General features: G+C 45.1%; 1 protein-coding gene across 1 annotated transcript in view; it reads left to right on the forward strand.

Annotated features, from left to right (window-relative positions):
- Positions 1-18,552, forward strand: part of CCBE1 (collagen and calcium binding EGF domains 1) — a 443,744-nt gene that overhangs the window by 382,500 nt on the left and 42,692 nt on the right. The window contains exon 5 of the mRNA XM_068271851.1: positions 8,955-9,092. Coding sequence (XP_068127952.1) covers positions 8,955-9,092 — 138 coding nt within the window. The remainder of the gene's footprint in view (positions 1-8,954; positions 9,093-18,552) is intronic.

The raw sequence follows: 18,552 nt of genomic DNA on the forward strand, positions 1-18,552 counted from the left end.
CTGAGGAAGCTTGTCAAAAGAGCTTGTCTGCACTGCAAGAAGCCACACGAGCTTTGCTTTTTCCACTGAGCCCGAGCAGTGGCTTTATGCTACTGTGCAGGTGCGAGCCTTTGGTGCCTGCACAGTGCAGGTGAGCTCTGTGGAGCTTCAGGGTCCCCGCACTGCAATAAAGGTATGGAGGGGGACGAGCGAAACCTCTCCTAAGGTAAGTACATTTTTCACATTGTTGTTTTTTTTCATCTAAGGGGTAAGGACTTCTTCAAAGTCTCCCACGTATATCACTTACCTAAAGATCTTAGTAGGCACCACTTATACGCTAAACCCAAAATTGAACAAGGCAAGTTCTAAGAGTGAATAGGTTGATAAGTGAAGCGGTGGTCTGAATACCTGTTTCACAGACCAATTATGTTTCCCAAACTCCACTGCAGCTCCCACTCTCTCCCCTCTTGTTGCACCTCAGCGGTGGGTCAGTTAGATGTGACCATGTGACTAAAGAACAATACATGTCAGACTAAATCCCCGTCATTACAGAAGAGAACATGGCTAATCTACGCAAGAACACACACTTGTATTTTACAGGAATGAGCTGTTGAGTAGTTTTAGGGGTTCTGCTCACAGGAAGCTGCTCAGACTGTAGTGGTCGTAAAGTTCCTGTCCAGACAAACCTTTTAGTATTCGGCTGGCTCCTCATTCTCCTACTCATATTCTAAGTTAAAAATACAATCATAAAATGCTTGGAAATAGCTTTTAAAAAAATATAGCATTGCGTCATGTGACCCTGGCTGCTGTATTATTTTGTGTGGACTGACAGGCTTCCTTTTACAGTCTCTAGGCAGCAGGCCATTCAAACCACACTGCACTTCACTAAAAATCCAACCTCTTCCTTTGAATGTACTGTCCAGCTTCCTCATTTAGAGGGGTGGTGAGTGGTACCAAGTCCATACCATATCCTCCCACATGGTATCACTCCACTGGACCCAGGGAGGACCACAGCATGACTCAGCTGTAATCATGTGATCCCAGAAGTCCTTCCCTGTCCATGTGAAGTTGTTCCAGTGCCAGGCCTTGGTGAATTTGACCAGCTTGGTCGAATACATCTACCGCATCTTCAGCCTTCAAAAGAACTTGTGTCCCAAGTAGTTCAGAAGACAAGGACAATCGGTTCTGTACTGCACACACGGAAGTCCAGGCTCGTGCATACTCAGTACAGGTGTGCCCATCTTCAGAAGTGCTCAGGGAGGCGAGTACTCACAAAGCCCTTTGAGGACTTCAGATGGTGCCAAATTTGAATAGGGGACAGGCGGGGAACGAGTACATGGAGAGAAGACTGGGAAGGCTTTATGAAATTCAGAGCCTTCCGTCTCCATCGGTGAATATCTACCTATTCTTTTTAAGGTTGCTTCAGGGTTGCTTCAAGTATAAATACACTGATGCTTCAAACAGTCAAAGGCAGCACGTCGCCAGTGAAGTGTGAAAGTCCTGATCTGTTTGCTTCTTCCAGATTACTGGCTCACTAAAGTGGTGAAGCCACAGGACGACCATAAAACCTCCCCCAAAAAAATAAGTCAGCCCTGGCGGCTTCCACAATTCTGTCATCACAAGTTCCCTTTAAGTCCCCTCGCTTACTCGTGTCCTTTTTGCAGCCAAATGGAAACAGACGGGAAGATTTTCAGCGCAGAAGTAACAATGGGAAAAGATGGGTTAAGCGCTATACTGTGCCGGCGTGAAGTGCTCCCCGATGGAAAGTAAGAGGCTGTTATTGATATCTCATATAAAAATGGATGTATGATGTGCTGTGTTTGGCAGCAACCGAAAGTCAATCACCACTGCAAAAAGTCTCGTAAAATAGCAAGATCCCCTCTAGAAGAACAAGTCTGAAACCCGATATCTCCGTAAGATTAAAAATCACTTCCAAGCCTGAGTAGCTTGGTGAAGCATCTACTCCCATTCTTCATGCCCGTACCGTCCAACCACCACATTGCGGTCTGTCAGATGATCCAATTATCCAGTTCAGGCGAGGACGGGGGAGGGATCTCAGAGGGACCATTATCGTCAGCATCACACATAGGTAGAGCGTAAAGTTGTGGCTGCCTCATCAGTTCCCAAGAAGAGAAACAGGAAATTTCATGTCGCCATCCAAGGTTTGGGAATCTCCTCCACGCCCCTAAAGTCATCTTGATCGCGTCCTTGGATGGCCAACAACGCTCAATGTACTTTTAATGGGAAATTATTCACGGCGTGGAGAAAGCGGTTATAATTTAAAACACATCAGGGGAAGTTCCATGAAATTAGCCATCCCGAATTACATATTTGTTTGTGGTTGCGATGTGCCCTATGGGCCTGTTTTAATAAGGCTCTCCTTGGCCGGACACAACTGGACCATCTACAAGAACTTGAATCAGAAAACAGACTTTTAAAGAAGAACTGCAACTAAGATTTACTGAGTGCTCTTGTTCACAGCAGTCTCAAAGTTAGAAATACGGTTCCCAATTGCTTTTTACCTTCAGTTTACCTTTCCCAGCAAAAACTCCTTTTTTTTTCAGACTTGCCTTATGAAAGAAGTCAGAATCAGAATCAAATTTATTTGGCAAGCACAACTGTATTGGGTCATGCCCAGAATTGCATTTGGCACATGCATGGTTCAGAGTTGAGGTAACAATATAGTATAGATAGCGATATAAACAATCAAATAATAAGGTAGAACACAATAGCAGCAGTGGCAAGATACATTCAACAGTGTTATGCTGAATACACACGGTTCGTTCCTGCATCGAATGCGCCGCTCGATTCCTGACGAATCGAATATTCCCGAACATTTCCGAGCGCATTTCGATGATTTTTAGGTCAATTGCCATGTAAAGTATGGCAAATCGACCTAACGATCCATCGAAACGCGAATCGGACATGTCGGAAATAAACGAATCGGTGGGAATCGAGCGGCGCATCGACGGGAATCGAGTGCGGGAACGAACCGTGTGTATCCAGCATTACACTAGACAGTCCACAGATAACAATAGCCAGTGGCTGTGACCTTATGGGGGAAAAGGAGGAGCCGCTGGGGGCAGGACCGACCCGCTCATGAGGCGGGGTGAAACATTAGCCTCAGGCGGCACATCTGTGGGGGCGGCACCCGCCTGTCCGTGGGTGGGGGGCTGCCTGCCGAGCTGGAAAAGTAGCGGGCAGAAAGTGGGTATTGCGCCTAGCGGTGGGGAGGGGGGTCGGACCCCCCCTCCCTCGCCTGGGTCCCCCGATCTGCATTCCCCTCCAGCTGTAAATAGTTAAGTACCAGTGTATAGATAAGAGGCAACGGGCGGGGATCACTCACCTTTTTTTTTAAATTCTGCCTCAGGCGGCAAAAAGTGTAGGGCCGGCCCTGGCTGGGGGGGGGTGGCATGGAGAGTTCAGGAAGTTGACAGCATAGTGTAAAAAAAAGAGTCCCTGAGCCTAGAAGTTCTGGTGGAGATGGTTTGAAACCTTCAACCTGAGGGGAGTAGACTGAAGAAGCGGTGGCCTGGGCTTGAGGGGTTGTTTTCAATCCTCAACACTCTGGAGATGTAAGTTTAGCAGAGATGCTAGTGAGTTTGGACAAGTTGATCGCGATTGTAATTATATTGGTAATATTGTATTACTGATGTTATACTATCTAGAACCTATAGCTCGCAGGAAGCTTTAACATGCAACCTCCCCATAGCCTAACGCTAACCCTCCTACCAATATGCCTACCAACTGAAGCCTAACACTTATCGGTGCTGCTTACCGTTCAGCTGCTGCCATTTGCCGATCACTCATGCTGCTTAAAGCCCGATCCTTTTCGCTGCCTGCTGAACACTTACCGATACCCGCACAAAAATTAAATACTTCGGTGCCTGTTACCGATCACTTTGAGGCACTTGCTAAACAGTTGCGACACTTACCCGTCACTCTTGCCACACTACGTTTCCCGACAGTCTTGCCGCTTGCTGAACCTCGCGCTAGAGGCCGGTTCACACGGACGCTTAGTGGGCATTTACCACCAATGTCTGGAACTCCTCAGGAAACGCTCCCATTCAAATGAATGGGAGCATTTGTATCGGGCGGCGTGTATCATTTACTGGCATTTGCGTGAATTCCATTTCCGATTTTCTCCGTCGCTCTAGCCGACCCCTGCAGGGTCGATTAACCACTGCATCTTCATGTTCCCTGCGGGGACGGAAAATGCAGATTGCAATAGGACACCACTGAAAGCTGTCGCAAGCCCGCAGGGCGGGAGACGCCTCAGAGCGGGATGCTGGAAGACGTCCGTCACCGTCAGAACTGGCCCTAAGTCAAGCACCCTGGTTTCCCAAATTTATACTGCAAGTCTATGGAACTGCCAAGATGCGACTTAATATGGTGCTGAAATTACATACAGTAGGTACAGAGGTTGGACAAAATAATGGAAACACCTAACATGTTGGCATCATAATCTTTGAACATGTTTTAAGCAATCAAAAAATGACATATATTAATTTTTTTGTTTATTATTTTTGTTATTTGATATTTAATTAAAATAATTGTTTTTTTTACATATATTTAAACAAAAGTTGGTTATAATTTATAAAAATGGCAGATCTCTCAGACTTTCAAAGAGGCCAAATTGTTGGTGCTCATTTGGCAGGCGCTACTGTTAAAGAAACTGCCCGAATGCTTGGCATTTCCAGAGGTACTGTCTCAAAAGTAATGACTGCCTTTGAAAGAGAAGGAAAAACGTCCTCAGCAAAGCACAGTTGTGGGCGAAAGTCGAAGTTGTCTGAGAGAGACCGTCGGACTCTAAATCAAATTGTTAGAAAAGCTTGCAAGACCACGGCTCCTAAAATCATTACAGAGCTGAATGAACACCTACAGAACCCAGTTTCCACAAAAACTGTTCGTTGGGAGCTGCACAAATCTGGATTCCACAGAACTGCAATTAGAAAACCTCTGCTCTCAAAGACAAATGTTTCAAAGCGTTTAGAGTGGTGTAGAAACCACCAGAATTGGTCCTTCAAGTAGTAGAAAAATGTACTTTTCTCTGACAAATCATCGTTTACCTTATTTCCGACCTCTGGCCGAGTGTACATTTGGAGACAGCCGAAAACAACATTTCATCCAGACTGCCTTCTCCCAACCGTAAAACGTGATGGGGGTTCTTTGATGATCTGGGGCGCTATTTCTTTGAAATCCGCCGGGCCAATAATTTCCCTTCATGGAAGAATTAACAGCCGAGACTATTTAGAAATTTATGGTCATTATTAGAGATTCAAGTAAAAAGTCGATTTCCGCTGCCATCGTCTCTAAAAGAACTGGAGGGTGTTTTAACTGAAGAATGGGCTAAAATTCCTTTGGAAACAATTCACAATTTGTAGGAATCAATACCTCGGAGAATTGAGGCTGCAAAAGGTGGACCTACACCATATTAAAATATTTTTTGTTGATTTTCAAGGTGTTTCCATTATTTTGTCCAACCCCTGAAGATATACTTAGATATACTTATGCTTGCATGCTGAATTATGCATGTTACAGGACTGGACTGAGAACACATATTGACCCAGAAGGGCTTCTATGACTATTCTAAATAATTTAATTTTTTAAAGAAAACGGTCTATTCCTCAGCTATATAGATTGCAATGTTTCCTGAACTTGTTGTATATGAATGGCTGGTCTGTGATGAGTATTCATGTGAGAATGTGCAAAGGATTAATTGATTTTTCTGTTTGGCCACACCTCCTTTAGCGCCTCCAATTTACCTTGCTTAAAGAGACACTGAAGCAAACATTTTTTTTGATATAATGAATTGGTTGTGTAGTACGGATAATTACTAGAAGATTAGTAGCAAAGAAAATATTCTCATATTTTTATTTTCAGTTATATAGTGTTTTTATAACATTGCATCATTCTTTAATATTTGCAGTTTACACACTATTCAGCATTCTAAATGATTTTTCAGAGCAGTTCTTGTGAACTATTGACCTGTCCTCTGGAGAGAAAAAGAAAATTCTTCACTGACAGTTGAGATAATAAACTTCAGAAGACAGAGCTCTCTGCGACTTTGAAAGTCATGGAGCTTAATGGATTTTTTGCATAGAGATAACAATTGGCGTTTCTTAACCCTTTCTGTACTGGAAACAATTAGACTCATGTCTCTGCTCCTAATGTTTTATTTCTTAGCTGTACTACATATACAAATCATTATATCATCATTTTTTTTTTTCGCTTCAGTGTCTCTTTAAGTGTCCTGAATTGGGAGATGAGCCTAGATTTGGGTCTTTTGTGTCTCGTCTGCCTATCACTACTTCTGACATCTTAGTGATATATACATTTTTTTCTGGGGAAATTAAACTTTCCTTACGTGCTTTTTACCCCTAAGAACGATTTCATACAATATGCATTTTAAAGGAGGGGGGGGGGGGGGGAATAGAATAAACACAGTTTCTCAGACTTCTATTATTATTTATAAAACGTGTAAGGCTATGTTCACAGTGACCATTGCGTTGTGTTCCCTGTGAGGGCAGGAACGCAGCCCAGCAGTTGGGAAAATGGCATTGCATGTTAGCGGCACATTACATTGGGTACAGTTAAAGAGAAACTCCGACCAAGAATTGAACTTTATCTCAATCTGTAGCGGATACCCCCTTTTACATGAGAAATCTATTCCTTTTCACAAACAGTCCATCAGGTGGCGCTGTATGACTGATATTGTGGTAAAACCCCTCCTACAAGAAACTCTGAGGACCGTGGTACTCCTGGCAGTTTCCTGTCTGTGAACCCTGTTGCATTGTGGGAGATAGCTGTTTACAGCTGTTTCCAACTGCACACTAAGACCAGCCTCCGTTGCCCCATGGTGTGCCTCCAGGACCCCCCTGCGCGCCGCTATACCCCCCGCAGTGCTGGCGACACGCAGCAGTGCAGGCACACCAATAGGCAACGGAGGCTGGTCTTAGTGTGCACAACCAGCCTCTGTGCCCCAGTAACATAATTAAATCCCACCTCGGGGTCTCTTTAAGCATACAGTCAATGAAAAGTATGCTTCCCTTTCACGGTTAATTCCATAGGTGCTGCTAAGGTTTTTGTGGCCCCAAACGGCACATAATTTGTGTCCCTCCTCCCCCTCTTGTCAGAGGCCCATTTTCCCATTATAATAGCAAACCAAAGCTGCCCCCCTCCCAAATAGGTAGTGCTCCAGTATAGATAGGTAGCCAGTGCAGCGCCTCTTCCCAGTATAGGTAGCCACACACAATGGGCTTGATTCACAAAGCGGTGCTAACCTACTTAGCACGTCTAAAGTCTTTAGGTGCGCTAACCAGGGTGCTAAGTAGGTTAGCACCGGATTTCTCAACCAGATCACACGCTAACTTTGCGCGCGTAAAGTTTTACGCGCGCTAAGTTCCATAGGCTTTAATGGGCACTTCGCGTGGTGCGCCCTGCGCTCTGTGCAGTGTGCGCGTAAAGTTTTACGCGCATAAAGTTTTGCGCGCGTAAAGTTTTATGCGCGAAAACCTTGTTTAAACGTGCTAAGGGGATTTTCACAGGCGTGCTAACAGTTAGCACCGCTTTGTGAATCAAGCCCAATATAGGTAGTCCAGTTGCCTGCCCAGCAGAGGTAGTCACCCCTATATAGGTAGCCAAGGTTTCCACCTAGTATAGATAGCCACCCCCACTAAAGATAGCTAAAGGTGCCCCCCCACACACCCCACACACACACACACACACTTCCCCTTAGGGCATTGACATCAGTGGGGTTATGTAGCATCCTTCTGACTCCCCATCACCAACACTCGCACACCTGCAGATCATCAGCAACCTGAAAAAGAGATCAGCGCATAGTAACCACGTGGAACGCTTCAAATGCAAGAAATGAGCCAACCTCACTTCCGCATTTGAAGTGTACTCTGTGGTCAGTGCATCACTCTCCTCTCTGTTCACATTGTCACTGGTCTGAGATCTGTGTGTGAGTGATGGGAAGTCAGTGGCGGTCTTACAGACAGGGCACTCGGGCAGGCCGCTGCTGTGGGTGAGGCCCCAAGCTTCCGCTTGGTTTCCCTAAGCCTAGCTACACCCCTGGATGTATAACGCGTGCACCAAGCAGTGTGTTAGCATATCTCAACCCTTTACCATACTGCAACACCGCTTTACAAATCGCCCGTTACACCGCACTGAAACACATTGCAGTAAACATGGCCTTACCGCAGATAGACATTGATTATCATCTCATTTATTATAAAATGTTGTTGTTGCTGCTATAATGTATAGTGAAGATATTTACAGCCAATGGGAACTGCTTTATAAAAAAAGAAACCAGATACTTACCCAAGGAGAGGGAAGGCTCTAGGTCCTAATAAGCCTTCCCTCTGCCGTTGCTGGTGCCCTCGGTGCAGCGCTGGCTCCCCGGCTCAAATCCCCCGCTGCGGGGGACTTCGGAAGTCTTCGGGAGCCGAGTCCTCCCGAAGACAGGCAGCTCCATACTGCGCATGCGGGACAGAAGGCGCTCACACGTGCGTAGTATGGAGCAGCCCATCTTCGGTTGTACTCTGGCTCCTGAAGACTTTCCGAAGTTACCTTTGCCGGCAGAAGGAGCAGCTTTTGACCAATTTACTCAAATACTGCTCCTGGGGACAGCGCAGCACCGCGGGCACCGGGAGAGGAGAGGGAAGGCTCATTAGGACCCAGATCCTTCCATCACTTGAGGTAAGTATCTGGTTTCTTTTTTTATAAAGCCGTTCCCATTGGCTTTAATTTTGAAGTAAAGGTATAGGAGGTAGCAACAGAGTTACGTGAAGCCCGCAGTGAAGCACAAATAAGTGAATTCCCCGTTACCTGTCCTCTTGCTCGGGTGCTTAAGTGTTGTGTTCCAAAAAATGTAGGTTTCCCAATTTAATATCCTGAATTCTGAACACCAACACTAGTCTGATTGTCAGCCAGTGCTGCCTTGCTCAACATGTGTTATTCTTCATTGTCAGATATTGATGAGTGCGCCCTGAAGAACGAGTCTGTGTGCGCTCACGTCTGCATCAATACTCCAGGAAGTTACAAGTGTGAGTGTCACGAAGGCTACTCCCTGGAGGAGGACGGCAAAACCTGCACCAAAGGAAATCAAGGTACAGGCATAGAGTTCCTGTGTGTTTAATACCTTTGCCATCTTGTTTTTAGATGGGTCAAACTGCGTCTGTACGCCAAGAGCATGATTCTTGCAGATTTTAGCACATTTGAGAAAGGAAATCTTGCGGCAATGCATTGACTTTGACTATTTAACCTATCCAATTAATTCATATAAATTCAAGTCAGCCAGGGCCAACCTTATTAAACTCCATGGCCATATGCAATTATCATTTTCTCTTGAGTTTTCTCCTAGGAGATATTTCAGATATATATCAGGGGGTAAAAAGATGACGCCAATTGAAATGCAGTGTAAATAAAGTGCATAAAAAGGCAAAAGAACAAGGAGGAAGCTGGTGAAAAATAGTATAGGACCTTACAAATAGGCACGGTTAATGGATGTAAACAAAGTATGAATCAAAAATGGCCAGGCGAGATAAAAGGTAAAGAGTTGCTTACCGAATAAGGGGAGGACGCTGTTGGCCAGGTGCACTAAGCACGCTTGGCGTCATCTTTAGGTATGCTCGTCGGATTCCACGGAATGGAGATTTCCGCGATTCCGGTCGGAAATTGGTGATTCGGTAATCGGAAATATCGGTAATTGGGAATAGCGGAATTTCTATGCGGAATTCCGTCTGAATTTAAACAAAAGCATGTAAAAGCTGCATTAGCCAATCAGAAGGATCGGAAGGGATAGAGAGGCTTAAAACATGCCGATTTCTGCATTAAAAATGGAATTTCTGCACCAACTAGAGTCTTAACAAAAACCAACCAATCCTACGTTAGCAACCAGCTCCTAGCTACCTATCATCAGCTATACCACCCATTTTGTATATAAGAGAGGTGTGACAGTCACAAAGCTTGTGGGTTTCAGTCTGGTGTTGGAGAGAGGAGAGACAGACCCATAATAGTTCTTTCAACATAAAACAATAGTCTTTTTAAAGACTGTATATAAAACAAAAGTCTTTTTAAAGACTGTGAGAGAGAATTAGACTGAGTGTGAGCTATTAGTAGTAGTAGCTAGGTTTATTTGTGAGAGAGTGACAGTAGATTGTTAGTTTGAGTGATAGATTGTAGTGTAGTGTACTAGTAGTTGCTGTGTGGAGAGGATTAGACAGAGCCAGCCAGGCCGCAGGCTTAGGGTACGTACAGACATACGATAACGATCGTTCGTTCTGAACGACGAACGATGTTAAAGGAGGTATCGGCCGATGATCGTTTGAAGAAAGGCTACTTTGAACATCGTTCGTGTATGAACGATCTTGGAACGAGCGTTGCGTGCGGAACATGATGTATAAACTGATTTCAAACACAAGTGTCAAAAAGAACTGTTTGATCATGTGCAAAGCTTTGAGAACGAACGATCCACGACCGATGAACAATGGAAAAGATTTGGCAAAATGGATCGTTCTTTACCAACGACATAGCTCGTTGGTCGTTCGTTTTAATGATCGTTCGTGCACTTTTTACGAACGATCGTCAGGCAATGTTGTCGGTAAATATCGTTTCCAACGACTATAGTCTGATGTCTGTACGCACCCTTAGTGTTTGACAGAGTGAGAGAGTTAGGTGGTGATTGATTAGTTGAGTGTAGTGCAAGTTTTTTTTGTTTTATTTTGTTTTCTAAGTTCATTTTTTTTTTTTTGGTTTTCTAAGCTTCATTTTTTTTGGGGGGGTTTTGTTTTTTTCTTTATTTTGTTTATGATTTATTTTCTTTTTGTTTTGTTTTGTTTTCTAAGTTCATTTTTTTTTTTTTTGGTTTTCTAAGTTTCATTTTTTTGGGGGTTTTGTTTTTTTCTTTATTTTCTTTATGATTTATTTTCTTTATTTCACCCCCTTATTTTCTTATCTGTTTTTTATTTCAAGTTAGGTATATTTATTTTACTTTGGTTCTGTCGCTCATACCCCTTCCCCAATAAAGTTTTTGGCCCCCAAAACAATGGAGCGAGAGCAGCAGTAATTTCCTGCCACTCCTAAAAGAAAATAGAGTGATGGGGGTGTTGGTGGATCACGTCAAGTACGTGATCACGTTGAGGGTGGCAGCAGCAGCAGGAAGCGTTCTGCCCTGATCAGAGATGTCTTCCCTGTGTTCGCATGCAGGAAAATTTTGACAGAGCAGCAGGTGAACAGAGTAGTTGATTATTTTGATCAGGAACCCTCTACCCAGTCTGAGGAACTTGAAAATCTAATAAATAAATGAAAAAGAAAATCTCTGTTGTAATTATTATTCTTATTAATGAGGCTAGTGTAATTGAATACTTATGTGATTTCTTTGTACAAAGCTTGTCGGTTAGATCAGCAAAGGGAGCTCTAAGCAAATATCACATGAACCTTTGTGATATGAAATATTTTACTGATTAAAAAATAAAAAGCATGTTTAAAGTATATATATAAAATTATCTAGTTAAAAAAATCTAATAAATGAAATAAAAAAAATCTCTGCATAATCCTCAGCCAACAAGTATCTGTCAGATAGTACTTTTATAACAGCATTATGTATTAATATGCCACAAAACTGAATGAAGCAGAGATATGAAATATTTTCCTGATTAAAAAAAGAAAAAAGATTGTTTAATAATATTTATAAAATAATATAGTTTAAAAACGTAATAAATTAAATAATAATATAAAAATCTCTGCCTAATCCTTAGCCAACAAGTGTCTGTCAGAAAGTACTTTCATAACAGCATTATGTATTAAAACACCACAAAACTGCATGAAGCAAAGATGAATTTTGGAGCTATTTATTTAATAAAATATTTATAGCTTTCAAGGCTTTCTCCAGCATAGCGCCAATGTGTTTGCAATTTAAATTTGTAACAATAATTATTATTGCCTTAACCCGGTCCACAGTATTGCAGGTAATAAATTAAAAAAATATGAAATGCATAAAACATCTTAGAAAATAAAGCTCAGAGTGCAACGTTCGAGGCTGCGTTTGATCTATGCTAGAAAACACTAGCCATTAAATAACTCGGGAAATGGACAGATATTCATCTTAATTTCTAAAAGAGTTCCAGACAGAGTAGATGAGATTAGCATAGCTTTTTCTCTAGATATGTGAAATCAGAAGACTTCCAGACCTGAACTGTTTTCAGACTCTGATGGGTGAAGTACGATCTTCAAACTCTCTAAGGAAATCCAGCAACTTTCATTAAAGTGTATTCTAACTTTTATGGGACAAAGTTATCTAACTCTTCTAAATGATAATGAGAAGCTTACAAATATTTATCTTTATCATATTTCCTAGTAAATGCCTAAGCTTTTACTTAAAATGGAATGATAGTCAACATTTCAGAACAGATTAGCCACATCATAAGAGCCTCTAGGGACAAATAACTGTCTATTAAAACTGGCTTATTAGTCACACTCCCCAGATTGCTCTTTGATCACTAATTGCATTCGATCAGAATGAGTACATACAGCAGAGCAGAGTTGTTCTCTGAAGGATTCGGTATGACTGTAGGCAGAGAAGAGAGCATTTTCTTAAATTTTTTTTGCAAGTGATCATATCAAATCTAGGTTTATAACTGAGTCACTGTAGAGCATCTCAGAATCCCCACCCCCTCCCTATGCCACTGTTACCTCCATAACATGGGAGGGAAACTGTTATAGTTACCTCTCCTAGTATATACCCATGGGAGACCTTAGTTCAAATGCTTCCTCAAGTACAGTGGGATGCAAAAGTTTGGGCAACCTTTGGTAATCGTCATGATTTTCCTGTATAAATAGTTGGTTGTTAGGATAAAAAATATCAGTTAAATATATCATATAGGAGGCACACACAGTGATATTTGAGAAGTGAAATTAAGTTGATTGGATTTACAGAAAGTACGCAATAATTGTTTAAACAAAATTAGGCAGGTGCATAAATTTGGGCACTGTTGTCATTTTATTGATTCCAAAACCTTTAGAACTAATTATTGGAACTCAAATTGGCTTAGTAAGCTCAGTGACCCCGGACCTACATACACAGGTGAATCTATTTATTAGAAAGAGTATTTAAGGACGTCGATTGTAAGTTTCCGTCCTCTTTTAATCTTCTCTGAAGAGTAGCAATATGGGGGTCTCAAAACAACTCTCAAATGTCCTGAAGTCAAAGATTGTTTACCATCATGGTTTAGGGGAAGGATACAGAAAGCTTTCTCAGAGATTTCAGCTGTTTGTTTTCACAGTTAGGAACATATTGAGGAAATGGAAGACCACAGGCTCAGTTCAAATTAAGGCTCAAAGTGTAGCAAATAAAGAAAAGTTTCAAATAAACAGAAGTGACGAATGGTGAGAACAGTCAGAGTCAACCCACAGATCAGCACCAAAGACCTACAACATCATCTTTCTGCAGATGGAGTCATTGTGCAACGTTCAACCATTCGGCACACTTTACACGAGGAGATGCTGTATGCGAGAGTGATGCAGAGAAAGCCTTTTCTCCACCCGCAGCACAAACAGAGCCGCTTGAGGTATGCTAAAGCACATTTGGACAGCTTCATTTTGGAATGAGGTGCTGTGGACTGATGAAACTAAAATTGAGTTATTTGGGCATAACAAGGGGCATTATGCATGGAGGAAAAACAACACAGCATTCCAAAAAAAAAAAACACCTGCTACCTAGGGTAAAATATGGTGTTGGTTCCATCATGCTGTGGGGCTGTGTGGCCAGTGCAGGGACTGGGAATCTTGTCAAAGTTGGGGGACGCATGGATTCCACTCAGTATCAGCAGATTCTGGAGACCAATGTTTAGGAATCAGTGACAAAGCTGAAGCTGCACCGGGGCTGGATCTTTCAACAAGACAAGATGGCCATGGTTCTGGAATGGCCATCTCCGTCCCCAGACCTGAATATAATTGAAACTCTGTGGTGTGAGTTAAAGAGAGCTGTCCATGCTCGGAAGACATCAAACCTGAATGAACTAGAGATGTTTTGTAAAGAGGAATGGTCCAAAATACCTTCAACCCGAATCCAGATTCTCATTGAAACCTACAGGAAGCATTTAGAGGCTGTCATTTCTGCAAAAGGAGGATCTACTAAATATTGATTTCATTTCTTTTTTGTATTACCCAAATGTATGCACCTGCCTAATTTTTTTTAAACAATTATTGCACACTTTCTGTAAATCCAATAAACTTAATTTCACTTCTCAAATATCACTGTGTGTGTCTCCTATATGATGTATCTAACTGACATTTTTTATTGTAACAACCAACTATTTATACAGGAAAATCACTACGATTTACAAGGTTGCCGTAACTTTCGCATCCCACTGTATAACTCTACCAAGGCCCTTAAGTTTTCTCCCAGGTGACATTCTCACACAAAGCGTAACTAGGAGCCACCGGGCTCCCCTGCAGAGATTCTGACGCCCCCGGGTGCCTGCTCAGGGCCATTTTGGGGGGCTGGAGGTGTCGCAGCATGAGGGGAAAGCCATGGCCACACCCTAAAGGGGGGGATGACCCCCTACACCCTCACCTCGGGCTCTCCCCTCCAGCTTCAATAAGTGTATGTGCAAGCGGTGGGCAGTGGCAGATATACATACCTTCCTTGCGTTCCACCGTGGATGCTTCTCGCTCTAGTGTCTGAACAGGAAGTAGCGTCAGACACCATGAGGGGAAAGCCAGGACCACACATCAGCGCAGGGGAAGGGGGCACTTCAAGCTCTTCCCTCTGTGCTCCCCTCCAGCTTTAATAAGTGTGTGTGTAGGCGGCAGGCAGCGGCAGATATACTGTACATGCTCCTCGCTCTGATTCAAGAAAAAAGAAAAGAGCTTCCCACTATCGCATGAGTAAGAATGTAATCATCAAAATAAATTACCTGAACCCATTCACGATCAATTATAATCTTTATTGAGGGAACAATTTAATAAAAACAATTAAAAACAAGACATGGCCATTGGCCAAGAGAGCCTCCCCATGATCGGTGTTGGCATTTGTAAATAGTAACATAAGATTTAGGATGGTTATACCTAGGTCCATATAGTCTGGCGCATTGTCCAAGTAAAATATTGCCCCGGTATATATATAAACCCGGTGCTGTGTGGCAAAATTTGGACAAAGTATGAGCCAGAGGCAAGTATAAACCAGTAGCCAATCAGGTCATACTGTCTGTGTGTATATATATATATATACAGGGGCGTCGCTAGCCCTGTTTTGGGGGGGCACGTGCCCCCAATCTGTCCTGGGGTGCCATGGATCTCCGCCCGGCCGCCCCCTCTGTCAGACTCAGCGGCTCCATCCAGCCGCCGCGTCACTGACAGTCTCAGACCTCAGGATCAGGCGGCGAGCCGGCGACCAATCGTGCGGGCGCTAGGACCCAGCGCCCGCACTGATATGCGGAAGTGACATCACTTCCGCATATAGAGCGGGTGCGTCCAGCGCCCGCTCGTACAACTGGTCGGGTCGCCGCTGATCCTGAGGTCTGCTGAGAGGTAGGGGGGGAGCGGCGGCGGCGGCTAGAGGGGGGGGCCTCCCTGTCACTCACTCACTCACTCCCTAAAGGGCCTCCCTGTCACTCACTCACTCACTCCCTAAAGGGCCTCCCTGTCACTCACTCACTCCCTAAAGCGGCTCCCTGGCACGCACTCACTCCCTAAAGGGGCTCCCTGGCACGCACTCACTCCCTAAAGGGGCTCCCTGGCACTCACTCCCTAAAGGGGCTCCCTGTCACTTACTCACTCCCTAAAGGGCCTCCCTGTCACTCACTCACTCACTCACTCCCTAAAGGGCCTCCCTGTCACTCACTCACTCCCTAAAGGGCCTCCCTGTCACTCACTCACTCCCTAAAGGGGCTCCCTGGCACTCACTCCCTAAAGGGGCTCCCTGTCACTCACTCACTCCCTAAAGGGCCTCCCTGTCACTCACTCACTGCCTAAAGGGGCTCCCTGGCACTCACTCACTGCCTAAAGGGGCTCCCTGGCACTCACTCACTGCCTAAAGGGGCTCCCTGGCACTCACTGCCTAAAGGGCCTCCCTGTCACTCACTCACTCCCTAAAGCGGCTCCCTGGCACGCACTCACTCCCTAAAGGGGCTCCCTGGCACGCACTCACTCCCTAAAGGGGCTCCCTGGCACTCACTCCCTAAAGGGGCTCCCTGTCACTTACTCACTCCCTAAAGGGCCTCCCTGTCACTCACTCACTCACTCACTCCCTAAAGGGCCTCCCTGTCACTCACTCACTCCCTAAAGGGCCTCCCTGTCACTCACTCACTCCCTAAAGGGGCTCCCTGGCACTCACTCCCTAAAGGGGCTCCCTGTCACTCACTCACTCCCTAAAGGGCCTCCCTGTCACTCACTCACTGCCTAAAGGGGCTCCCTGGCACTCACTCACTGCCTAAAGGGGCTCCCTGGCACTCACTCACTGCCTAAAGGGGCTCCCTGGCACTCACTCACTGCCTAAAGGGGCTCCCTGGCACTCACTCACTGCCTAAAGGGGCTCCCTGGCACTCACTCACTGCCTAAAGGGGCTCCCTGGCACTCACTCACTGCCTAAAGGGGCTCCCTGGCACTCACTCACTGCCTAAAGGGCCTCCCTGGCACTCACTCACTGCCTAAAGGGCCTCCCTGGCACTCACTCACTGCCTAAAGGGCCTGCCTGTCACTCACTCACTGCCTAAAGGGCCTCCCTGTCACTCACTCACTGCCTAAAGGGCCTCCCTGTCACTCACTCACTGCCTAAAGGGGCTCCCTGTCACTAACTCACTGCCTAAAGGGGCTCCCTGTCACTAACTCACTGCCTAAAGGGGCTCCCTGGCACTCACTCACTGCCTAAAGGGCCTCCCTGGCACTCACTCACTGCCTAAAGGGGCTCCCTGGCACTCACTCACTGCCTAAAGGGCCTCCCTGGCACTCACTCACTGCCTAAAGGGGCTCCCTGGCACTCACTCACTGCCTAAAGGGGCTCCCTGGCACTCACTCACTGCCTAAAGGGGCTCCCTGGCACTCACTCACTGCCTAAAGGGGCTCCCTGGCACTCACTCACTGCCTAAAGGGCCTCCCTGGCACTCACTCACTGCCTAAAGGGCCTCCCTGGCACTCACTCACTGCCTAAAGGGCCTCCCTGGCACTCACTCACTGCCTAAAGGGCCTGCCTGTCACTCACTCACTGCCTAAAGGGCCTCCCTGTCACTCACTCACTGCCTAAAGGGCCTCCCTGTCACTCACTCACTGCCTAAAGGGGCTCCCTGTCACTCACTCACTGCCTAAAGGGGCTCCCTGGCACTCACTCACTGCCTAAAGGGCCTCCCTGGCACTCACTCACTGCCTAAAGGGCCTCCCTGGCACTCACTCACTGCCTAAAGGGCCTCCCTGGCACTCACTCACTGCCTAAAGGGGCTCCCTGTCACTCACTCACTGCCTAAAGGGGCTCCCTGTCACTCACTCACTGCCTAGAGGGGCTCCCTGGCACTCACTCACTGCCTAAAGGGGCCCCTGGCACTCACTCACTACCTAAAGGGGCTCCCTGTTACTCACTATCGGGGTCCCTGTCACTCACTACCTAACTGGAGGCGCCTGTCACTCACTAGCTAACCTGGGGGTCCCTGTCACTCACTAGCTAACTTGGGGGGCTACCATATTAAGGGGGCATTCTGCCTATTTATGTGAAATGCTGTCTATTTATGTGCCTCATGACTGCTGAATTTGTCTTGTTGGGAGCCTTATGATTTGTTGGGGGCCTCAAGATTGCTGAATTTGTCTTGTTGGGGGCCTCATGATTTGTTGGAGGCCTCATGATTGCTGAATTTGTCTTGTTGGGGGGCCTCATGATTTGTTGGGGGCCTCATGATTGCTGAATTTGTCTTGTTGGGGGCCTCATAATTTGTTGGGGGCCTCATGATTGCTGAATTTGTCTTGTTGGGGGCCTCATGATTGCTGAATATGTCTTGTTGGGGGTCACATGATTGCTAACTGCGAGACTATGGGAAAAGCTGAATCCTTATCATATGAGACAATAGCATTAAACCTACTTTTTTAGCGTTTTAAAACAGAAAATAAAACTGGGAGGTTCTAAAAAATGTAATACATTTTTCAGGAGTAGGATGGATGAAATTGTTTATCTTCACAGTTTATTTTCAACTTGGATTTTCCATAATGTTCATGTATGAGTTAAAACGTTTGTACAGTATTTAGTTTAAATTGCTGTTGCCACTTTGGGATAGATAAGTGACTTTTGGGTTGCAGTTTGGGCACTCGGCCTCCAAAAGGTTCACCACCACTGTCCTAATCTGATGTCCCACCATTGCTAGGTTCATGTAAATTTGTCTCCACCCGTTACCACACCTATATTCTGGTCCATGGCCCACCAATTTTTTGGTGCGGCGCGATAAGCACGCCGCACAACGTGATCGTCATATTTTTGGCACGCTAGCTGCAGTGTGCTGAATTCTGCTGCCTACAGTATGTACAGTATACGCTGTTCTCTAGTGCCTGCACTGTGTGCTGATTTACCTACAGTGTGTACAGTGTAAGGTG

Source organism: Hyperolius riggenbachi, chromosome 1, assembly GCF_040937935.1.
Source record: "Hyperolius riggenbachi isolate aHypRig1 chromosome 1, aHypRig1.pri, whole genome shotgun sequence".
Classification (NCBI taxonomy): domain Eukaryota; kingdom Metazoa; phylum Chordata; class Amphibia; order Anura; family Hyperoliidae; genus Hyperolius; species Hyperolius riggenbachi.